The sequence below is a fragment of the Dermacentor variabilis genome, chromosome 4 (genome assembly GCF_050947875.1).
Source record: "Dermacentor variabilis isolate Ectoservices chromosome 4, ASM5094787v1, whole genome shotgun sequence".
NCBI lineage: Eukaryota > Metazoa > Arthropoda > Arachnida > Ixodida > Ixodidae > Dermacentor > Dermacentor variabilis.
The window spans coordinates 24,011,055-24,036,748 of NC_134571.1; the positions used below are offsets into that span (position 1 = coordinate 24,011,055).

General features: G+C 46.9%; 1 protein-coding gene across 1 annotated transcript in view; it reads left to right on the forward strand.

The window, feature by feature from the left end:
- ft (cadherin-related tumor suppressor fat) overlaps positions 1-25,694 on the forward strand; it is a 116,493-nt gene that overhangs the window by 74,231 nt on the left and 16,568 nt on the right. Inside the window, exons 5-12 of the mRNA XM_075688409.1 lie at positions 10,726-11,043; positions 13,767-14,000; positions 16,148-16,349; positions 16,797-17,897; positions 19,784-19,964; positions 20,517-20,770; positions 21,302-23,032; positions 25,214-25,453. Coding sequence (XP_075544524.1) covers positions 10,726-11,043; positions 13,767-14,000; positions 16,148-16,349; positions 16,797-17,897; positions 19,784-19,964; positions 20,517-20,770; positions 21,302-23,032; positions 25,214-25,453 — 4,261 coding nt within the window. The remainder of the gene's footprint in view (positions 1-10,725; positions 11,044-13,766; positions 14,001-16,147; positions 16,350-16,796; positions 17,898-19,783; positions 19,965-20,516; positions 20,771-21,301; positions 23,033-25,213; positions 25,454-25,694) is intronic.

Here is a 25,694-nt window from a genome sequence, read left to right on the forward strand (position 1 = left end):
CCGCGCCGGCACCGCTTTTTCTCGCGTAAAGGGCCGGGCGGCTGTGTTTTGGGGAAACGCCCAAAATCGGCGCACTTCCTCCCGTCTCACTTGCGAAGGCCGAGCAGAGAGACCGGGCGATGCGAACTGTCACGGACCAACTGTTGCGGTGGCCCGTTCTCTGCGTATCCCTTCTCCCTGACGCGCGAGTTGCCACGGGTCGTTGTGCGAGGCGTGTCGAGTCATCGTGACTCGTTGATTAGCGGCTGTGCACGAGGCGAGCTTTGAACATGTGTTCTCCGCATTCACACTACGTAAACAATCACGTTTGTTTCGTTCGAGTGACGCGCATATCCTTTCACCTCTTGACCCCATTCGTATCAGTGTAAGCGTTGCTGGATCCCGCGCTCTTCGTTATCCTTACGGAATTATGAAGGGACCCATAGTAGAGCTGTTGTCTTCGGTGTGGTCGCGTTTTCTTGTGTTGGCCCAAATGTTTTTTTGCTTTTCTTCTGCTTGTTATCCGCCGCGCCTTACGTCTTCGTAAAACTCGCGTTCTCAGTGTACTGCTTATAATGCCCACTTATTTTTTTTTTTTTGAACAAGAACATTAAGAACGTGACTCGCAGTACGCGCACCCTTGTATGCGGTAGCAGCCGGTCACGAGGCATGTAAATTTGTGAACGTTGTCTGCAGACAACCGCAGCGTCGCGTGCTTTTCGCTCGCTTGTCTGAAAATTACAAGTTGTCACGCATGGATCCGGCCTACGTTCGCCTCCACCATGCCGAAAATTACACGCGTTTACTGGCTTACGGGTGTCACGTCGCGTTTGTCTGCACGCTGTTGCTCGGTTAGTCACTGTAATGTGGACCGTAACCGCTACAAGCACCACCCACGGTGGTGCCATCCCCGACAGCAGTAAACCGTAAAAGAAAGCACTTATTACGACCAAAGGAAACGCGAGCCAGCGGGAATAGAACGCGCATCTTCGCTAATGAGAACGTGTAAACAGAACTGAGCTTCGTCTATTGCATCCTTTTAAAGTGAATAGGCTTGTGACTGTGCGTGCAAAAAGCGAGATATTCAATAATTTCTTTTGATGTGCGAATACTTGTAGGAAGCATTCCGAACTTAGCCCACGCCTTCGTCATGTTCTGTGCTCTCGAAGCTGAATTACCCCGACGTCGTCATTGGTTTTGCGATATACCATAGCAGAATAAATGCGACTAGACAAGGAGTATGCTCGCAAACCTTGCAGACTACACAGGATACGCATGATTTACGCAAAGGTTAAAACAGCCATCTGCTTCCATTTACCAGATGACAGCGTTTGTAGTGGCGAAAGCACTTACTCTATGTTAACTCGCCCTTCGATCATATTGCCTGAACCGAACGCTAACTGAGATGCTGGTCATGTATGTTTCACCTGGTCACGGTGACTGGGACAACAAGTTACCATTTGATACCCGTGCGTACTATTCGTCATCGCATTACACCGCTGGATATTCACCGTCTTATTTACTGCTTGGCCGACATCCTGCATTGCCACTCGAGTCTCTCCTTCCTTCGGCTCCACACTCACCTAATGAATACGCCAGTGACGTCGTTGCTCGAGCCCGTTCAGCTCGTCAACTTGCCCACGGCCGACTCAAGCTCTGCTTCGCAAGAATCCCAAAATATTTCGTTACGACAGCCGGCACAAAAGCGTGCACTTCTCGCCAGGCTGCTGCTCCTCATATATGGCCGCCATGCCGCTGCGTTGGTTCATCAGAAGAGCTTCTCTCCCGTTACACCGGGCTCTACAAGGTACTGCGTCAACTCGGTGACGTCAATTACGAGATTGTACCCCTGGGCCCTGCTTCTTCGATTTCCTCGCTGCAAATAGTGATGTTGTGATGCTTGCCGGCTCAAGTCATGTTGCTCTACTAGTTCCTTGTCTTCATAGTAAGCGCCAGGACAGCGCTTCCGCCGCCGCACGGTCATGTTACGGAGCGATCCGTACGTGGATGAAAGCGATGCTTGGCAAAGCGATGAAAACACTTGCGCGTAGGGCGGATCAGCCATCCTCTTGCCCTACATTTTCTTTTTGTAGCTGCTCTGTAAATACATCTCTCGCCTGCATCTCGCCTCCGTCACACTATCATATTTTTGCATTCAGCAGTGGAAGGGGTTGTCAAACGTGCGCGCAATATCCTGCCGCCGGCAGCGTCCAAGGCGAACACCATAAGAGGATCCACTAGTCCCAGCCCATGCAATCCAAGATCGCGCGTTGTCCAATCTCGGACGCCATGCCCAGCATATCAGGACACATTCAAGATGTCGTCAGCAATCTGCAGCGCACAATGACGAAGACAGGCCTCTCGCACAGTGGTGAGCCCCGTTTGAAAACTATCGATGGTGGGATTTGCTAATAATAGTAGGGGACCTTTGTAGTCCGAATTAGTACAAGTGCGTTTAATTTGAACACGTGGAACAAAACCAGTTGATTCTTCTGTGTACGTTACGCCCAATGAGCATCGCAAGGACGCCGGGACATCGCATGAGAATCACGTCAGCAATCCGCACAAGCGGTCCTCAACGCAAGCCGTTAATGCTCTACGAGAAAGCTTGCTTGCGGGATTACGACCTGCCCGTGCGATCGTTCCGACGCTGGTCTCGCGCGACGATTCCTCGAAACGGTTCTCACGCTCGACCGCTTGCCTTCTCGGAGGCGCCAAGCTGAAGGATCGCCCGCGAAAGCTTGCGGCAATCTGGCCCTCACGAGGAACCGAGTTAATACGGTTCTTCGAACCGCGCGCTGCTTTTCTCGCGCGTGAGTCACGGGGGTGGGAGTTGCCGCTTCAAACGGGAAGGCGTTTCGCCCCGCTCTAAAGACGGAGTATCGGTGTACATGCTACGCTCAAGGCACTCGATAGCGGTTCTGCTTTGCGCGACTGTGCGGAACACTGAAGTCGTCGCAGCTGCGGTCATTCATTCGCCTTGTCGAGAACCGAAGCGAGCGAAGGCCTTGTGTAGCGTCTAAAGACACTTCATAGATAATTGTAATGTAGCATATCAGACAGCCTCGAGAATCTCGCGAGCTGCGCGGTTGCCGTGCCCACGTGAGCAGTTCGTCAGCAAAGCCTGACCAAAACTCGCGAAGTGTATTGGATAAAGCGAGACGGTTCGCGCACCGCAACACTGCATATCGAGTAAAGCAAGAATGCGAGCTTTTTCGCAAATAAGTTTTCAACGCGCTCTTCTGTACTTAAATTCAAGCGTATTATTTATTTTTGTTGAAGAACACTTGCCTTTTTCTATTTTGTTATTATTGTTAGAGAAGCGTCAAAGTCCCGGTACGGCCAGCGTCGGGCAAACTGCGAAGTGCATGCTGCCTGGTAATGGGCTGACTCAATCTCCGGATTGTGGTCCGTTTTTTCATAACGTCTCGGCGGTGTCCGGGTTTGGCTGTTAATGGTCTCGAAGGTAATAAGGACAAACGAGTCTAAAATTTCCGGCGCCTCTCCGCCATATCTCCGCTCTCATCTATACACTGAGGGTGACTAATCAGGGCGCGGCCAGAACAAAAGATAACTGCGCGAAAAATACAAGAAACAAAGAAAAAGAAGCGAAGAAGGGAGACCCTGATTGATGGGCGAGCGACCTCGCACGTGTAAATGCCTCTGCAACCACCGCCGCCACCGCCTCCGACTGGGGAGCGAACAAGACGGATAAAAAAAAAAAAAAAAAAAAAAAAAAAAAAAACGCAAAGCGCAAAGCGCGAGCAGCAGCAGCAGCCAGCAGGCATCAATAAAGCAGCGCCGACGGTGCGGGTCGGCGCAACTCGCGGTGCAAACATTCGCCTCGGGGTTCAAGTAAAACGCCAGTAACGGAGGCAAAAGAATGGAGAGTCTCTGCGGTGCCCCCACTGCTGCTGCTGCTGCAGACACATACACACACCCTCGCAGCGGCAGCAGTGTGTGTATACATGCTCGCCAAAGCGGCTGATGCCGAAACAGGAAACAGCGGGGTCAAAGGTGGAGCCGGCTGGAAGGCGGGGCGCGCTCACGAAAGGAAACAAGTCATGGCCGCCGACGACGACCAAAGACGACGATGGCGCGGGAGGCGCGGAATGACCGCTGCTGGTGCGCGCCCCCGTGCCTCGCGAAAACGATGCAGCCCTGCCGAAACTGTTAGACGCCGGGGGGCAAGTTGGACACAGCTCGCGGCGATTACTCCAACGATGCGGACGACGAAGGGCGTGAGCTAGGGTTCACACGTGTTGCGTTTTCAACAGAACTTTGCGAGTCGGCGGCCGTCCTGTCTTTGACACTGTAATATACATTATGGCATACAGTATATAGTTCGTCTGTCGCGTGGCCATGCGTAGCCGCCATGTCGCTGCAGCTGCAGCGTCGGCCGGTCAGGAGCGGCAAATGAGCTTTAGCGCGATCAGCAAGGCCATTTCACGAAACCACCGCCTTGCGTATTTCTGCCGAACTCGTATAGTATATAATAGCTTCCAGTATTTCGGGCAGTCAGTCACCTCTGCGTCTAGTAGCTATAGCATTGGCGGTAGAACGACTAACTCTGGCAAGTAGGCAGGTATGTACGTAGGCAGTGGTGCGAGCCTCTAATCTCGCACAGGACATTTAAATATACTCCCAAGGTTGCTTTCCGAGTAACCCATTTTGTTACAGCGTTCTGCTGCAGTCTGGCGAATGGCGAATTTTCTCCACGTAGAACCATGTTCTCTCTACGGCGCATACGTTCGCGTAAGGTGGCAGCAAGGGCAAACTGTCCTGTAATGAGAACGGTCTCTTGACTGGCTGTTATCTGTCATGAAAATTAGCGGCAGAAACAGACACAGTAATGTGCGCGGGCGATCGTGATGAGAAATTACAGTTCCGACTAAGTAGCTGGTAGCGAGCAGCGCGTGGACAGATGAGGAGAACACACGGGTCGCCAGGTGTTTTTTGAGCTCCCCTGCTCTTGAAAAGTGCTCTTCACTAGTGCAAACTAGTTGGCAGCCGGTCTTCAAGTCCATTGTTTACTGCTACTATCTACAACAACAACGACGACGACGAAAAGAACAACATCATCATCATCAACAACAACAATAATAATAATAATGATAATAATAATAATAAATGGGAAAAGTCTCCCAATTAATCAAAAATTCATAACAATATTCAATTTCTTCAGAAGGGCGATGGATGTGAACCTCGATACATTCTTTGATGAAAGAAAGAAGTGGTGCCAATAAAATAGGTAACGCTAACGCAAGTCTATGCTCGAAAACTAGTAATGGCAGCAGGACAGAATCTGAAGCGGCCTCGATGTAGCTAAAGCACTTTGGTGGCACACCATTGCGCAGGTCTAATTTGATCATCATCAGGCAAATTAAGGCCACTGCGGGACAAAGGCCTTCCGGAGATCTGCAGTTACTGTACTACGTGAACAATACCCACGAGCTTCCTAGCCTGATCAATCCATTTAATCCTCCATTGACCGCATCTTGTTCGCTTTGTTACTTAATGCCGGATCACATTCAATAACAGCAAACACGCAGTACGAGCGCTGTCGAAGTTCGGCAATACTGACTGCCGCGCAACGGTGACCGCATCGTCCGGTGCTGTAGCTCTCTTTATACTGCACGGTACTGCCGAGACGAGGTATTGTACGCTCCTCTCGTCTCTTCTCGTCGTGCGCACATTCTGCGTTTCGAAAGGGAGTCGCCGAGGGCTCCGATGTGTGCCCGACGGGCCACCGCATACGAACGCGCGCACACGTGCGCCTGTGTGCGTAAGGTCCCCTCCGGTCAGGTCGTCCCAGACGCCTCCGCGTCGGGATTTGCCAAGCTGCCTAGGTGTGGCATCGCGCCTGGTCGAAGAACACGCGGCCGTGCCTTACCGAGGATGCAGGGTGCGAGAAGATTTCGCGAACCGGTCCCCCGCGTGGCTTTAGAGTCGGCACCAACGGCAGCAGGGTTCCGTGCAGAGGCGCGCTTCCGAATAAGGAATCAGCAGACGCGCTCCCAAACGCCCTTACCCGCGGTGTTATGAAGGCCTCGGTTTCAAGTGCTAAAAGCAGTCGCTGCGAACGGCCGATGGCCCGGCCTCGAGGCTTATAGCGGCGTGGTGGGGCACCGCAAACATACCGGACTGCCGCGCAGTGTTGCTATGCTGTACGTTATACGAGACGTCAGTGGCTGCCATGTATAGCGACGGGATAATGGCCGGCTACGAGATCGCCGCAGAAGTGAGCCGCACGTGTGTCTAAGAGCATAGGACAAGCAGGCTTTCGGGCTCGCGCTCAAAAGCAGCCTCCGAGATTGCCGACGCAGCTCAGGGCACCGCGGAAAACATTTGCTTGCCAGAAATTGGCCATGTCGGAAATTTTCGTTCATTCACCGCATAACCTGTAAATCAGTTATTTTGCACGAGACCGCACGAGAGCTTATGCTCTCGTGCGTTAGGTTTCAGGAACTGTGTTTACAGAAGCTTACTGTCGACAACGCGATAACTATAAATAACACGTCACGGTAACAAACAGTGGCCTGGCAAGGAAGTGACTTCTCACACCCGCCTCCCAAAACGCTTGTTTTAATATGCGGCCTGCCCATCAACCCCCTTCTTCTTCCCGGAAAAATTTCTGCCTACGCCACCACTGACAAAGAACAACACAAGGCGGCGGAAGCGGGTTACTGTTGCGGACACCTTATCGTTCAGGACGGGCACCTGTACGCTTCTGCTGCAAAAGGGAATTAGCACTCGATGTTTGCTTGTGGTATAAATTCGTATAATTGGCAAGTACAATGATGGAGCCCTATGCTCCTTAGCTTCGGTGGTCTGGCCAGAGCCGGCGTGTACAGCATGACATGGCCGATAAACAGCAAACATAGCGCAACTACCGTTCTGTCGTCCTCTCCGCAACAACTACACCACAGGCTCCTTGGTTTGCAACGACTCTCTGGATGGCGAGACTCACTAAACGAAATCGAGTAGAAATAAGAGCAAGTCCGCGCTGCTGGCGCGATAACAGCATTCTATTTGCCTTCGATAACCGTACAATGAATAGGCGCGCTATGGTTCCCCGCTGTACGAATTCCGCACCTGTGCAAGCGTACCGCAAAAGACAGCCACATTCTCCTGGAGGAAGCCCTTCAACTGGACAGAACGAAGTATTCAGAAAGGGACCCGGTGCTGTTGCTCCCGAACGCAGCGTTTTGTCAGCGAATGCCCGAGAGGCCGGTTCACCGTGCACAAATGGTTCAGCAGCTTAGTGCTGGTGGGAGAGAAAGTGGTCGGCGAGATAGGGAAGAGGTGCTGTAGACGGTAGTGGAGGAGACAATCACTCTCACGTGCGAGCGTTTGCCGATGATGATGGATGAAACCCAAGGGGGTGTCGGCTCGCAAGTGGCGTCCGACGACTCCTCCGAGGCCCGTGCGTTTAAAACGAAGGAATGAAAAGCAGCACTCGGAACGAGCGATGAGATAAGAAAAAGAAAAATGGCCGTGGAGAGAGAGGTAGAGAAGCCGTGGGAGGAAGCGCTCTCGTGACCGGCGAGAATCAGGGTCGGCTTATTGTGCTACCGGAACAGGATCGATCGCTTCGCCGAACGAGGAGGCAGCCAGCGCAGACTCTCTTCCCCCATACTTACTTTTTTCCCGCATAAAAGAAGCAAAAAAAAAATAGAAGAAAAGAAAAGAAGTTTACACTTTTTGTTTTGTGAAGTTCGCAACGAATTCTCCTCCTCACGCTTAAGTGAAGAATGCACGTCATGTGCGCGCGATAAAGGCGACAACGACGAGCCATATCACGTCGCGTAGTACGCACCCGACTGCCGAACAGCTAAATGCGCGCGGCGCCAATCTCGGAGGCCACATGCCGTCTCGTGCACCGGTCCATCACTAGTCGTTCCCGGAACAAGTACGGTTACCAGAGGAAGAGGCAACTAGCGCCCTTGGACCCCGCTTCACGAAATATTTCCCCACTTTTTCTTTGTGAGATTGGCCGCCTCCCCCCCCCCCTCCCTTCCTTCCTTCGAGGAAGAAAAAATAAATAAAGGGAAGAGGCGCAAGCGGACGCTCGTCTCGAAAAGCGTGCACCGCATTCGTGCGCGCGCTTGAGCGAATGGAGCACGCTATATGCGCACGGCAACGGCAACGCGTATCACATCGCACGCCATAGCTGCGCGGTTCCCGGAATACGTGGATTACGGCTGTGGAGGAATCTTTTGTTTTGTTTTTCTTTTCCCCCCCCCCCTGCTGGCGTTATCGAACGCCGGGCGCGCCGTCGTGCGCAGTGCGTTTCGGGGCGAAGGTTAATTGCCACGCGTGAGTGCCGTCCACCGGCGTGCCATGCATGGCTGCTTGATTAAAATGAACACAAGTAATTCAGTTTAATTCGGTGGGTTACTCGAGAGAGGCGTCATATACGTGTCACTTTACCGACATCAGACGCAGGAGTGAGCGGGAAAATAAGGCACAAATAAAGGACAGCTGGCGCCATCTTGTGCGAAACTCGCACCGATTACTTGCTACGTCATCGATTTCTGGGAGTACTAACCACTCATTGATCACACACGCACACACAAAAAGAGAAAAAAAGAAAGGTTTGGGAGGGGGGTGGGGCGTTGCACTACATGAAGAAACATTTGTAAGTTTTTTAAAATAAAATAAAGGGGACTGAACAAAGCCAGAATGGCTAATACATTACACTTTCCGTGCTTCCGTGTTTGGTGGGACGTCCGAGATGATTCGAGCAGAAAGTGGCCCATACCACGACAGCGAGTACATCATTGAGTGACGTCAAAAAGTTATGTCCATTCAAACAGGAAAAAAGTCTACGAGAGGTTTAATTTCAAACGCCGATTCACTTTTGAGTTGCACGTGATTCCAGTCTAATAGCAAACACTGAATTATTGTTCAGTCGTCGCCTCAAACTGTGACGTCACAAAATATCTTCCGGGCAGTCACATCAGAACGTGCAAGGCTGGTCCGGGGATTGAACGAAAACAATGGGGAACGCTCAGTATGTCCTTCTCTGGCGGAAGGAAAATGTGATACGGTTCTAATGAGGCGAGCAGACTAGCATAACTTGGTTTAAGTCCTGTTACGAATCGCTATGTGAGAACTATTAAAGGGACTCTGTAATCAGCATCAGCTTAGACTGATGAAGGTATTCTAGCAAGCTATTTGTACTTATCTGCAGGATAATGCTGATTGTTAGCAGTGAAAATGAAGTCGGACCTTCCGTTCTTGAATTTCGTGCCTAGGCTCGAAGCCGGCGACGTCTGTGACGTCATGGGTCTCGTGGCTTTTTCGGATATTTTGGTGGCCTTCGTGCACTAGAAGCCCCCAAAAGTTATAAGGTTGCGCATTTGCTTAAGTTTTCATGGAGTGTAATCCCCCTTTACTGATGCACTAATCTCCGATCAACCTCTAATGGCCTTCGAAGTTGAGTAGCGCGCGCCGCGACGCCCGATCTCAGAGGCGATGGTCAAGTAAATCTGTGCGAGAAGCGTTATGTTTTGAAAATTCTGTCACTTCGTTTCCCTGCAACACTCGCCAAGATACGCACCAAAAACAGTAAAGTGTTTATTTCCGAGTGAGAAAAAAATCGCTGAAATGAGCGAAAGGCTTTTGAGTGCAGTGGGCTACAAAGTGCATCTAACAAAACACTAAATAATTACACAACCAGAGCGCAGTGCTCGTGCAACGAGAGTATCAACAAACACAGAAAACACATTAGCTTCGCGAAAAAAAAAAGAAAAAACCCAGGCCACGACACCTGTGCGCTTGGACATGACATAGCAAGTTTCCGATTGGACTCTTGGCCACGTTACGGCACCCTGAATCGCGTAAAACTTTGTGTAGCTATAAAGCAGCTCAGCTCTGGCCCCCGCACATTGGGCGGTACAGCCGAACGCCCAAAGGCTGGCAGCAGGCCAGAGAGTCCCGCGAAGGGCCTCATATCGATTCCACCCGATAGCGAAGACTCGGCGTGCTGCTCAGCCAGCCTTTTTTTAAAATTTTTTTCATCATCTAGCTGAACCTTCCTAAGTGCGCATTCTCGCGTCAGCCGCTCCACGTTCACCAAAAACACTCACCAGCACTGCTATCAGGACTCCAGAATCAACTATTAAAAGATTTAATTAAAATCTGCGGTTCCACGGGCCAAACACACAATTTGATTATGATGCACGCCGTATGGATTAATGTTGACCGCCTGGAGTTTTTTAAAGATGCACCTAAGTACACGAGCGTTTTACTGCGATAGAAGTTTTGTGGTAACTTCAGCCAACGTTTAGGTATATATGTTTCCCACATGTTTGTCTATGCCCTATATGCGAGGTGGATTGAATGCTGTACGTAATATTCAACCGCCGATGTGGCTCAGACAAGATATTGTCTTTTTGACTGAATTATGCCTCAAAAGTTCTCAAAATTGCAGAGCGCAAGAAGAGTGATGAGATATTTCATCCATAGCGCCTGCCTGTTTTTAACGTTCCAAGCGACACAGCCGGGAACTTTGAGAGAGGCCATACTGGAGCTCTCCGAATTAACTTCTTTGTTGCATCCAATGATCGGTACACGGCCGCTGCCATCGGAGTGCGGACGGGAACGCAGCAGGAATCTCGTGCTCGGAAGCCGAAGGAACATAGCCACTGCTGTGGGTATTATAGCGCTCTATATATGCAGACGCGATTTTTGACTTTGCCTGTGACCACCGGCGTGATCCATGTCTTCTGTGCTGTACAGGTGACGGTGACGGTGCTGGACCGCAACGACAGCCCGCCGCGGTTCCAGAACGGCCCGTACGCGCTGTCCCTGTCCGAGGACACTCCGGTGGGCACCACGGTGGCCGTGCTCGAGGCGCGCGACCCCGACCTGGAAGGCGGCGTGCGCTTCGGCATCGCCGGACAGCTGCAGGACTCGAGCGGCCGCTTCGAAGTGGACCCTCTCAGCGGTGCCCTGGTTCTGGCGGAACCCCTCGACCGGGAGCTGCAGGCGCAGCATCAGTTCCACGTATCCGCCACCGACGGAGTCCAGTCGCAGGAGGCCTTGGTCACCATCGAGGCAAGTCTTGCGATTCGACTGCTCAAGTAACTTGAACAGTCTTCGATCGTGCGCAACTATCGTAAGCCCGGCATCTTGCTTGACGTCAAGCAAGATGACGATACGTGGAGCGCGTTGGACTTAGCCAGCACGTGGTCGTCTTGTACTCGCGCCTCATGCTGCCACCACATTGTTTTCGGTTCGTACGTGACGGCTTTGGCACAGTTCGTGCGACTAGAACGTCCATCCTGCGGCTACATCAGATTTTTGCTTTGGGCACCCGGTTTACAATGAACAGAAAGACATGAACTGCAACATGAATACTCCAGCGGCGACGATACGGCATTGCGGTTAACTAACAAACTAACTTCCCTTTTCATCACCACCTGGCCCGACTGGCTTGGCGCTGAAGGGGAAGGATAGCATCATCGACTGGCCGCCCAGGCGGCCTATATGCTCGGCCTGTAATTTCGGGCTAAATAAAAGTCTTATACTACTACTACTACTACACTACTACTGCGAACTTAATTAAAACACTGTAGTGTGGTGCTCCGGCCCAGAATCTGAACCGAAACCTTTAACTGTACGCAGTAAAACTAGGCACATTAACTCACAAATCGGGTTAACATCGGCCAAAAAAATTTTGTGCTGCCGCTAAAACCCTGCAGTTTGCTGCTATACATTACGCGCTCTCTAGGCTTAACGATCCAGAACCGTTCGAGTGGAACGAAACAGTAATCGGTGCATTTAAACGCCCGACGTAATGCACGCGTCCTGCTCCATTTTCCGCGACGTCTTTAGACTGGCGGCATTCATTGTCAACCCAGCGCCACCAACTCGCCTCTCCACACGGGCACAAGCGGCATCGAACTCGTGGCGATCGTCTCTGGGTCACGACGATCCGTTCGAGAGCAGTCCGATCGGCTGTCACGTGGCTACCAACGGCTATGGTGGCGCGCCTTCCTTTTTGCTCGGCACAAATGAGAGGCTGCTCCTCTTTGGAGAGTTGCGCGAGCGTCCCAACACGATGTTCATTTTCAGAGCCCATAAATCGATCCCGTGTGCGTTTTATTGCTCCAGTCCCGTAGGCGCACTAACTGGGCGTTCTCCGACCGAGCCGTGCACAAAGCCCCGAAACTGGCTCCACGACCGGTGTACAAGCGCGCACGTGCCTCGAGGCTAGCTGCTTCACGCGTGTTTACAGCCGTTCACAGGAAGAGGGCGCCGTGACGCTGGTTTGTATTGGTGCGCGTTTCTTTCTCGACTCGCGGGGCAAAGGCGGCCGAGCGGGCGTCAAACCGGTAGGTGCCTGGCGGAGAAGCTGGCTCCCAGGGTTGACCTCTGAAATTCGTGACGACGACTGCCGAGGCGAATTTGCGCAAAAGCCGTCGGGGGAAGCGCTGTTTAATCGCGGCAGCGTTCGTAGGTGTTGGTCTACCGCAAAAACATCGCTCCGCAAACACACAGTCACGCACACAAGCGGTTGCGATGTATTTATTCTGAATGCGGTGTGCCAGTTTTTGCTAGTGCTAGTGCAGCTGCTAGTATCATTATTTCTTTGAAAGTGCACATGACTTGAGAATAACTAGCTCAAATTTGTGACTTGTAATATATGTCCTTATGTTATCCAAAATACTGTTAATTAAATAGTGGAATTTTCTTAATTAGTCATTTACACATTTCGATTTCGCTTGCAAGTGACATTGCATTTTTTGAGTAATCCGGCTCGACAAGTTACAATTGTAACATGTAGTTAGATTTAAAATGTTGTTGAGGTAAAAAGAAAATTCACCTGTCATATGCTGGCTTACTAGAGTCAAAGTAACACAAGCTAGTTTTGCACACACTTCGTTTAGTTGGATTTCTCAGTTATCTAAACAAACATCTGCAGTTTGAGAAGCCAACCAATAAAGACATGAAGAACAGCACAGGGGAAATTACTTGTACTTACTAATTGAATTAAAGAAATGATAAATTAATAGAAATGAAAGTGGATGAAAAAACAACTTGCTGCAGGTGGGGAACGATCTCGCGTCTTTGCATTACACCCTGTGTTGTCCTTCGTGTCTTTGTTTGTTGGTTTCTTATGCTATAATTAATAAATATTGGGTCCCTCGGTTAACCCCCTTTCTTCTCGTTCATCTGCAGTGTGAGTGCCTCGAAGTTGCCCAGCCATGTGAATCTGTAGATGATGCAACTGTGATCAGTGACATAGAGAGATTCTGAATGGAAATGCACTGCTGCTCATGTAAGCAATGCTGGACAATCACGCTATCTTACCTGGACAATAGCGAAAAAATTCATTGATGAGTTTTTGGTCTGTTTCAGAGAGATATAAACCTGTGCAAAAAATGCATGGCACACACTTGGTACCTACGTTTCCAAAACATCTTGCACAGGCAACGAATATTATTTGCATTCTTTCTAAGTTGGAATTCATAAGTGTTTAAGATAGTGTCTAAAGAAAGGATAAGAATATTCCAGGAAGGTAGCATCTAAATATCAGTCTGTATGGCAGAAAATTAGCTTTTTGTTGTATTCTTGTCTTGAATAAGCTGGAAGGCTACAGCAGACATTATTGGTCTGCTTGTCTGTTTGCCTAAGGAATAAGCTTAACAATAAGGTCATTAATTGGCGCTAACAATTAGTGTTTGTGGGTTTGTACAGACTGCTCCACACCTTGAGTATGCACTTCATGGTAACATTGTTGTCTCAGGAGAGCCATCTTGTGGTATTTCATGCAGGTACTGGATACAAATGACAACTTGCCACTGTTCGGGGAAGCTGCCTACTCATTTGACTTATGGGAGGACACACAGAGGGGTGCACAGGTTGGAGCTGTGTCTGCCACGGACACTGACATGGGACTCAACCGGCAAGTCAGCTACTCGGTGCTCAGTGACTGGGCTAATGACGTCTTTTCCCTGAACCCTCAGACTGGCGTTTTCACGCTCACATCGCACTTGGACTATGAACAGGTATGCAGGCATGGTAAAAGAAGCGTTCATACACATTTGCTCTTACATAGTGCAAGATTCTCAGCTGTGGCAGCCATTTTTCAGCTCGTAATGATGACATGAGCATCCCCTTTGAAACAATGCACTTGCACATGCCATCAGAGTCATTATTTTTTGCCCCCCTGCTGCGTCTTAATACGTACAGGGTTGTGTAAGGGCTGCACATTTTTTTCCACAATTTTGACGAGGTGCGGCTTTTGCACAGGACCGAACCTTTCCGGCGACTTTTGCACACCCCGGATCTTGTGCACACCCTGGCTCTAGCCATCCATTAACAGCACGGGGAAGTACACAGCACGTGAAAATTCGCCGACATGCATTCGGCATCGGAGCACCGAAAGCGATTGCTTCTCAGTTGGAAAGTTTTTTCCCCCCACTTTTTGGGCTGACAAGTCGCGGGTGTGGCCCTTTGCACGGCTGCGGCACTTACACGAGCCTATACAGAACTTCAATACTTTTAATTTGTTTTAACTGGGTAGAATGGTAGCTTGTGGTGCAGTGATTGTTGCCGATTGTTCACATTAGTTGATCTACGATTCGAGAGATTTTCCACAACTACAGCTCTATGACTCTGAATTAACTTTTCCCACCATACCAAATGTTGCAAATAATTGGCTATCAATATTTTAATGAGGAACCACATTGCAGGAGGTTGTATAAAAAGTTCATGTGCTCACATTTTTCTAAACATGCACAGTCACGTGAGAGAAAATGTGTGTTCTGTACACATGTTTTTATCCTAAGTCCAGAGTCATTCAAGAATATGCCAGCTTACACAAAATCTGCCATTTTCCAATTAGCAGTCAAAATTACAATTTATTTATTAGAAAAAGAAAAGGTGGAGTTGTGGCATTAGTGGCTTTTTATGCATGTAGCAGTCAAATCTCTATATAAAGAATCACATGGGACCGCCGAAAATATTTCGTTATTCTGAAAGGTCATTGTAGTGAAAGCCCAAAAATTAACCATTCCGCCCATCAGTACATCAGTTCATAAGTCATCACCATTTGAGCTATCCATGAAAATGTCGCTGTTGGCTCTCAGCCCGCTATTTCCCCGCTATTTTTTCGGCCATTGCTATTTTCGGTAGATTCCGCTGCCACACACCACCGAAGCACCATAAGTAAAAGTGACGTGCGAAAGGCAGACACTGACGCTGAAGAAAACTACTGACAAAAAAGGAAGCTCCATGTCCCCAACAAAGCGCAATGTTTTTTTTTTGTTTTTCACATTCCTTGCCGCGGACACTGTAAATGTCATACTCGAGCCGGCCACCTGAACTGCTCCAAAGCGCATGTGTGCGTGAACAACACTGTCCGGAAAGTGCAAAGTGTGACGGTGTGGTATCCCCGCGAGTACGGAGGTCACATTTCACCGCGCGCTTAAGTTAGTACGGCCACAGACAAAAGCGCGAAAGAACGAAGAGACGGGCTGCCTTTGCTAGGCGACCCTCGCCTGGGCAATATTCTAGGGACCATACGTGGGCGGAGCATTCGCTTGCGAAACCCAATGCGTCGTCACCTCCGCAATAGACTAGAAATATATACATATATATATCCCGTTTTTTTTTTTTATTGAGTACCATCTGATGTTTTCCGAACCCATGCACCACGGTGACCACTATCTGTGCCTTGTCGTCTGCTAGCCTACTGTTTCAGCTGCCATGAAGGATACACAAAAATCTAAGAATCCCCAGATTTTGGAATATTAGTTCGTAGTACTGAGGTGCTATTAACATGGCACGGAAACTGAATAACGATCATTATTCTGAAAAGTTCGGTACGCTAAAGTTCGTAGTAATGAAATATTTTTACATTGGTACCATAAGAAGTCAGCAGAGGATTTCTGAAAAGTTTGTTAACCTGAAAAGTTTGTTAATGTGGTGTTCGCAGTAACAAGGTTTCACTTATAATCTGTAGAAGCTAAATCAAATGTTAGAGCATATATGTATATGTTGTGCGCTATGTGGGATGGTTTCAAGCACCTTGAAGAACACAGCACAAAATGACATCAAGCACTGATGCACAGCTATATGGTGGATATTTTTTATGCAACATTTTTATAGGGAATTATCAACTTACTTTTTATTATCTGTTTTTTTATTTCAGCACCAGCACTATGTGTTGGTTGTACAAGCGCAAGATTCTGGCACACCGAGCTTGTCCTCAACTGCTACTGTATACATGAATGTGATGGATTTGAATGACAATGCACCTTTGTTCGACCCCATGAGCTACAGTGACGAGGTGTTTGAAAATGTCACAGTCGGATCCAGTTTACTGCGTGTCAGTGCTACAGACCTTGATTCAGGTAAGTGCACAGGTGTGCATCAGTAGTGTAAGTGAAACCATAACTCCGTCCCAATAATGAAGTGTTGAGCAGGAGCTGTTAACTGTAAGCAAATAGAAGCCTTGCTGTAAACAAATGAGTTGGGCTCACTGTAGACAGTAACAGCTGCAACTGTGGTCTTGCCTGTTGCAGGTGGGAAGCATTAGATAGCTCAGGAAATCACCACTAGCTCAGTTTATCAATGCTTTTTTTTAACACGTCATGGCCAATATAATTTAGGTCTACAATAAGACAGCACACATGCTAATTGCAGTAGTCATGTCAGCAGCAATATTGCTAGAGAAAATATTAAGGGAAAACCCTAACACTACTGTTGCATTGTTAAGGTGGCTAAAATGTGAAATTTTCAGGCAGCAAATGCTATGAGGTTCAGTGTGCTCATTCTAAGCTGTCTGTCTTAATGTGCAGGTGACAATGGACGTATCGTGTACAGTATAGTTGAGGGCGACCCCGATGGCCATCTAGCCATCGAAGCAAATGGGACCATAATAACACGTATGCCATTGGATCGAGAAAAGAAGTCGCTGTACAGCCTTATTGTGCGGGCAACCGACCAAGCCATAGAAGTTCATCGCCGCCTTTCAAGCAGTGTCCAGGTGACCATTGTGCTCAAGGACGTCAATGACATGGTGCCCGAGTTTGTCACACCAAATGTGACCAGTGTGCAAGAGAATGCGCCAGCAAACAGCATCGTCATGGCAGTCAAAGCAGTGGACAGTGATGAAGGCAGAAACAGTTACGTGGAGTACAGTCTGTCACCAGAACACAGCTTCTCACTGGGCCCCGTCGATGGCCTACTTCGTGTCAAAGGTCCCTTGGACCGGGAACAGAGAGCCAGTTATGAACTACTTGTGACAGCTCGAGACCGGGGTCATCCTGTACGCTCTGCCTCCCAAAGGCTACGAGTAATATTGCTTGACGAAAATGACAACAGCCCTGTATTTGACCCACGACAGTACAGCGCGGCAGTGTCTGAGAATGCTAGCCTTGGAACCAGTGTGCTTCAAGTGTCTGCCACAGATCAAGATGAAGGTGCTTCAGGTCAGGTGCGCTACTCTATCATTGCGGGTGACCCGAACCATGACTTTGAAGTCGGCCAGGACACTGGTGTGCTACGAGTACGCCGAGCCCTTGACTATGAGCGCCGGACACGATATCTGCTCACCGTCCAGGCGGAAGATTGTGCTGGTGCTGGAGGCACAGAGCTGCGTTTCGACACAGCCACTGTGACTATAGCCGTGACAGATGTGAACGATAATGCTCCGGCATTTGTGGATTCTCCTTATGAATTGCATGTTGTGGAAAATGCAGCTACGCCTGTGGTGCTCCTCACACTCAGTGCACACGATGCAGACCACGTGCCCAGTGGTCCTCTCTATTACCGCCTGGAAGAAAGCACTCAGGGACTGTTTCGTGTGAACAGCTCCACTGGTAAGCTCTCCCTCGTGCAATCACTGGACCGAGAAGTCAAGGACCGATACCAGCTCACTGTCCTTGCAGTGGACTCTGGTGAGTTCCGCTCTGCCTTATATGGTAGAAATTAAATGTGATAGACTAGCAGATATATTAACAGCAAATGCAGCTGTAACATGAACAATTATTCCAATCTGACTGACCAAAATGCATGCAAGATACTTAGATGTCAAATTGTCATTTGACTGTAAGATGAAGGGATAACTGTTTTCTCACAATCATAATTTGCTTGAAAGAACAAAACATACTCTTAATAATATACACCACTTACAATTTGCACTGATGCAAATTCTTACATAGTGTCAACAAATGTCCAAAACTATGTGCTAATCACATAGTCACAGTGAAATTTGCTGGCATTCTGTTATATAGTTACAGAACGCACTATATTGCATAATATCCTGATGCTAAGGTAGCACATTCAGGAGGCATACTCTAAAAATCAGATGCATAATGCATTATCTTGTCACGTAAAAGCTTGTCAGACCATTAGTCACGAGGATCCAAATTTTTTGGTCATCATGGAACTCTTCACCGACTCATGAGTTATTCAGGCGACCCTGGAGTGATGTTTATAGTGACTAAAGTATCTTGCATTTGCAGCTGCTATAATCATGATTTCTATAAGTGCTTTAAATGCCATACACAATTTGACACACAAGAAAAGCAATGTTATATGCAAAAAAAGAGAGCTCTGAACTCAGGTTCAGCAGATGGTATCAGTTGAGTCAGGTTAAACAATCCATTTTTATGCTTTCAAATTAACATGGTTACCACAGCTTCACACCAATATATAGATCACCTTTCAAATTCCATGCCACACACATGCTTTATATACATAATGAGCAACACCAATGCACCTCTGCAGTTGTTCCAATAGACCCTTTTGTATGCTTTCAAGCTTCATTGGGGGCGCAGCGAACTATGCTTTGAACACCTTCTGCCATAAAAAAAACAACAAAAATGGATTATTTCTTAGATCTTTCCTGAGCCATTACCTAATGCGTTAACACTAACAGTGATGGAGTTAACATTATGGTTGCGCACTTAGCAGCACAGCATGCTTAGCACATTCCAAATGCATAAACTCCATTTGCCCTTTAACAACAATCTTTTACGCTCTCTCCTATTGCTTCTATCCTTCTCCACTTCTCTACTACTTCAGCCATGCCCTCTCCAACCACTCATCACATGTTACTTCCGTGTGCACATCCATTTGCATTTCCTTGAGGTTTATCTACTGCTACTTGGTCATCTTGTCTGCTTGATCAAAAAAATAATGGGTGACGATAGTGTAGTGTTCAAAAGTGCCACCATTAAATGGAACCAGGATGCATTGCAATCAACAATAAAAAAGCTTTTTATTAACAACAGGCGCTATTGCAGCAGCCTGTTATTTATTGCAGACAGTTGACAAGACTGGAATTACACCATCTGTCAAAAATTGCTTTAACTACTGCTTACCATGCTTTAATTGTACTTTTTTCCAGTTTCTCACATTTTGCTGCGTGCCATCATCATTACTGTTAACAGTCAGTGTTGCCAACTTCTGGGTACTTGATTTTTAGAAATTCTGTGATTTTTCATGCACTTTTAAAAGTAACAGCTCTAGGTCTGAATATTTTGACATAAAAAACTTTTTGGTGCACTACAATGGAATAGGCCTTTAGAAATCATAGCAGTTAGATGGGCTATTTGGTTGCTGGCTTGATGGAACATGGCGCCATTATAACCATGTTCCATCAAGCCTTAGAAATCAATTGCCAGTCCCTCTAAGCCTTGAAAATGATGCTGTGCACGGGAATGTGCTTTTGAGCAGAACGTGAAATGAGAGTGGGAACTAGAAATGCTAGTGCATCGAAGATGGCATTGAATCGCTGACATTTATTCTAACAAATGCAATTTCTTACATCGAATTGCAGGCAGTCCAAGGCAGACTGGAACAGGAACAGTTAACGTTCTTGTGAGTGACATCAATGACAATGCCCCTCGGTTTGGACGTAGTCGCTACATTGTTACACTGCCCGAGAACCAACCAGTGAACACACCTCTTACAACCATCACCGCCACTGATGCCGATACTGGAAGGAATGCCCAGATCAGGTTAGTGACAGAAACTGAAGGTTATGATGGTGCCTACTACACTATTTGATTGTGTTTTATGACACGCATGTTTAGCTTGTGATGTAAGCCAAGGCATTTAATGTCAGCTGTGTGCAGAACTGTATTTAGCGGGAGAACAATATAAAGCAGGGCCGCGATTTTCTAACAATGCCTTTTCCGATGCTAATGCATTCGTGAGTGGTCAAGAGATGCTCCACCCCTGGCGGAGCATCGAATGCAGCCACTCACGAACACGAAAAGCACCCAAAGGCATTAGCATAACAAAAGGAATCGCTACCAAATCACGGCGCAGGTAAATTTAACAGAATCTGTTTAATTCTTGCTCAGTTATATTGGTACCTACATATGTACTAGTAAGAAAACAAGAACGGTACACAGAATGCTAATTTTTGATGAACAATAACAGTGTGAAGAGCTATTACAGGTTGCAGTTCTCAATTGCACTGATGCCAAATTCTAAAGTATAGACAACTAAACATGCTGCTAATATTGCATGATGTGTTAACACAGCCTGTATATGTGTGATTTCAGGTATTCCCTGCGTGGTGAGAATGCGAGCCAGTTTCGAGTGGAGCCAGATAGCGGCATTATTACAGCCCAGGCCCCTATGGACCATGAGGAGTGCGAACGCTATGTGCTTCAACTTGTCGCTGAAGACCACGGTCTGACACAACGTCACACGGCAGCTACAGAGATCATTGTCCTTATAACAGATGAGAATGACAACAGGCCAGTTTTCAGCGAAAACAACATGACAGTCGTCATTCCGGACACATCTGATACAGGCAAGACACAAATCTTATAATATTAAAAATATACACAAGGTAACTCAACCTTTAAGAACATAATATTCAATGACAAGTTCTATTTTGCATTTATTTGCTTGCTGTAAGGAACAAAGAGGGCGGCAGCAAAATGTGGCCTAGTCTATTTGCAACGTTGTGTTTGGACCTTTATTGGTTACACTGTTTCTAATTAGGACTTGCGAAGAGCAATGAAATCGAGAAAATTATTTTTTCTTTGCTGTAATGTTCAATGCTTTTATGGCACAGCTAGACATTTACCTCACCCACTGAAATGATCAAAAGTTATAGAATAAGTGCTTCTTTAAGGATTTTGCAGATTGGAAAATAATTGTGCGTTATTCATGAATTTATTTATGCAAAGGAAGCCCCTTAGCATCCATATAAAGATCTTGAAGGTACTTTGTAAATTCAGAAGCATGTAGCTAGGCATGAGATTTTAATGTTCTTGTTGCTTATAAAAAGTTTCATGCCAGTGAAAAGTTGCTAATGTCTACTGTTTTAATGTCACAGGTCATTTTATTCTGGGCGCCCAAGCACAAGACATGGACTCTGGTGCAAACGGACGGCTGATTTTCCACTTATCTGGACCAGATGCGGAAAAGTTCCAAATCAATCAAGAGACGGGCATTGTGCGACTGGCCAAGAAGTTGCCAGCTGGGCAGAAAAAGGATGTCACTTACCACTTTCAAATCCATGCCACAGATCAAGGCAAAGTTCCACTGTCGTCTAGCGCCAGTGTTCGTGCATCTATTGCCAGCGGCAACCTGTTCCCGAAGTTCCAGTCGGGCACAATGAACAGGCTTACATTGTCTGAAGGTGGAATCGGAAGCAAAGGACAAGTGCTGACGACAATATCTGCGACATCTCCCAAAGCTGGGCCTGCTGCCAGAATCAACTACCACATTGTAGGAGGAAACAATGGTGGCGCATTCGCATTAAATCCGACGACTGGAGACCTCAGAGTTGTGCACGGTGAAGTGCTTGATTTGGAAACGATGCCCAGAATGCAACTGTGGCTGGCAGCTGGTGATAGTGATGACCCAATGCTAAGCAGTGCAACAAGGATCGACATAGAGCTGACTGATGTGAATGACAATGTTCCAGAGTTTGAACAAGACCTGTACAATACCTCAGTAAGGGAGGAGCAACTTCCAGGTCAGCTGGTTGCGAAACTCTATGCACGTGATCCTGACAGTGACAAAAATGGAAGAGTGAGATACAAACTGCGACCCATGACAGCAAAGGAGAGCACTGCATCACTGCCATTTGAACTAAATGCCAACACGGGTGAACTGCGCACAACAGCCCGCCTGGACCGCGAGCAGATTGCCTCCTACCAATTCCTGGTGGAAGCCAGTGACCATGGGAGTCCTAGTTTAACCGGCACAGCCACTGTTGTTGTAACTGTGACAGACAAGAATGACAACCCACCTCGCTTTACCAGGCTCTTCAGTGTTAATGTAACTGAAAATGCTCCCATTGGATCCTTTGTCATCCAAGTGACTTCTTCTGACCGAGACGCTGCTGAAAATGCAAATGCAACATACAGTTTCACAGAGAACCCCGGCGAGCGATTTGCCATTGACCCATACTCAGGAAACGTGACCGTTGCAGGCCTGCTGGATAGGGAACTGCACGAAGAATACCTGCTCAAGGTAGCCGCTGTTGATGGTTCTTGGAAAGCAGAGACACCACTGACTATCTCTCTTCATGACATGAATGATAATGCACCACGGTTTCTGCAGCCTGTGTACAGGTTCAGGCTTGCTGAGCTGCAGCAGGCAGGAGCCTTCATTGGCCATGTATCGGCAATGGACGCAGACAAAGCTGGCCCCAATGCTGCCGTGACATATGCACTTCGACATCCATCTGACTTCTTCAGCTTGGACCCTACCTCTGGTGGCCTGCTCAGTAAGCAGCCACTTCGCTACAGACGTTCTCCAAGGGGGATGGCGTCACCAGAAAACCAGCACATCCTTCGCATAGTGGCCACAGACCATGGGAAGCCACCACTGTCATCGGAGGCTACAATTTACATCAATGTTGTTGATGCTAACAACCACATGCCCAAATTTGACAAGGCAGCATACTTTTCACCACTGCCGTACAACGCTGTTGTTGGACTATCTGTGCTCCAAGTCACTGCGAGGGATGAACAAGATGTAGGCATCAATGCAGAATTGGTTTACAGCATTACTGATGGCAACGGAACTGGTCTTCTTGATGTGCATCCATCATCTGGTAATTATGATTATTTATTTATGGCGATTTAGAGTGTTTAAGCTGCTTGGTGGGCTACAAGGAATGCTTAATGGAGGGCAAAAGAACTGAAACCTGGGTACGTTGACATACATTCATCTTGAGAACCAAGTGCCAACAGACAAGTGATGATTGAAGAAAAGACAAACAACAGTGCTGCTTGTAACTACCAAACAATTATTAAAAGAAAACAGTACACATATAGCCATACAGGTACAACCGCACTTGCACTTTCACTACATCTTCTTAAAAAGATAAATTAAGCCACATAAAAGGGTTTTCTTTTCTTCAATCATCCCTCGTCTGTTGGCACTTGGTCCTCTATATGGCCACCTAGAGCTCTTCAAATTGCACGTGCAGTACACAAGCATTCTTGCATTCCACCTCCATCACAATTCAGTCGCCATGGCCTATTATTACCTTGTGTTCAGTAGCAGTAGGCTATAGCCAGAGAGCTACCACAGTGGGCATCTGGTAATTGTTCAAGCTGCTACTTTTCTTCTTTAGTGGAGACGGGTTGGTGCATTTGGGTCTCCTTTGGCACCAAACAGCCTTGAAGTTAAAGGCAGTAATAAAGCTGGTCTGACTTTTAGAGAAGGTCAGAATCAAGTTTAAACTTGCGACTTAGCCATCATTGCGTACAAGTTGTGATCACAAATAGGGATAGCATGTTCAAGTACTGCCAAGTAGAGACAACAGCACTTATCCTACAGCTGGATTTCATCTTTTTCCTCAGATATGCCAGCCATTTATCACCATCTCCTTTCTTTTATAGTGAATTTGATTGGCAGCCATCAACATTTATCAAAACTCATCTGTTTGGAATTTTTCGCAGCCTTCATTCTCATTACACTAGATTTAATCACCGTCAAAATGTGTGAGTGAAAGTGAGCACAAAAGTTACCTTTTTGAATGTCAAAGATGCCTGTAATATGTTACTGTTGATATCAGGTTTGTGAAAGCAAGTTGATCACTGCTGAATAAGCTGAATAAGCCCGACAGGCTTGTAAGCAGCAATGACACGAACTTTGTCCTTTAGCTGGCAATTTGGGCTGCTGGCAAGGCAGCATGAGAGCCTGCTTTAGCAGTAGTTTAAAATTTCCTTTTGCTGCTTGAGAGGAATTATGATACTAAATTTAATGTCTTGTTACGATAGGGTTTCTGGGAACTGTGAGCAACTGCTTCTCAAAAATAGAGCCATGAGTGTAGGTGCTGTAGTCGGCAAAACCTAAATCAAATTCGAGGAATCAACATCATTAAGGAGGGATTAGGCACTTCAAAAACTTCTTCTTTTTTTTTAAACAATTTGACTGAAATTTGCACAGTTAATGTGCTTGTACCAACTCAATTTAAAAATGCAATTTTGTTGCTTTTATAATGAATATTTTTATGATATCCAAAACAGAATGTTTTTTTGTTTGTAGCCTAATTAACTAATTAACAGCAACTTGCATGGTAATATACTGCAAACGGAATCGATTGTGAATGTTCATAGTGTGTCATAAGCTATAGATCATTGTTTCAAGCCATTTTGAAGCGAAGTTATAGGTTGTCCTATAACTCGCCTATAGCTCACCTATAACTCAGCTATAGCTCAAAAAATGTCCACCTTGATAATAAAAAAAAATGTCAATATAGGCATTCTTTATGACTAACTTTGACAACCTATAACTTTGGTTCAAAATGGCCTGAAACAACGATTTATAGCTTATGACGCACTATGAACACTCACAATCAATTCCGTGTGCTGTACATTACTGTGTAAGTTGCTGTTAATTAGCTAATTAGGTTCCAAACAAAGAACATCCTGTTCTGTATTTTGTCATACAAAAAGAAATAATTGCATTTTTAAATCAACTCATAAAAATACAATAACTGCACCAATTTTATTCAAATTGCTTGAAAAAAAAAATTGAAGTGCCTTGTCTTCCCTTTAGCCATTCATGATCCCTACAGTTACATGTTAACTTCAAATTATACGAATAAGCAGCAGATCTCAAACCAGTTCCAAATTTTATGAGAACTTTGCGACAAGGATTCTGTAGATAATAAACAAATGAGACAGTCATTGGAACACAGCTATATATTTCATATACTAAACATTTATCAAACCTCTAGTTGCAACGGCAATCTCATGGCGCTGTATTCATTTCTTTATTTCAGGATGGTTAACAGTAGCCAAACCATTGCCAAGATACCAGGGCCAGAAGTTTGTCCTGAAGGTCAAAGCTACAGATCAAGGAGTGCCGCCCAAAACAGCTGATGCAGTTGTGTCCATTGTTATCACAGCAGAGAACCAGTTCAACCCAGTGTTCAGCGCACTAAGCTACCAGATTATCATCCCTGAAAATGAACCTGTTGGCTCTGAGCTGCTTACCGTTTCTGCCACAGATGCTGACTCAGGTAACCTTCTATGTTTTTTGCACTGTTGGGTTCATACAATCTAGTGAACTCTGGTGACAGAAGCAGCTTAGCTGTTCTGCATTTTCATGCCAATTTTTATTTATGGTACCGTTGGAAAATAATTAAATCAACGGCACGAAGCTAGCCATGAAGCATAAAGTAGCACAATCGACCAGGACTACTGTAGACTGCTAACTTTCTAGAACTCTGTGCTAGTCGTGATCACTCATGTTCGCTTCCC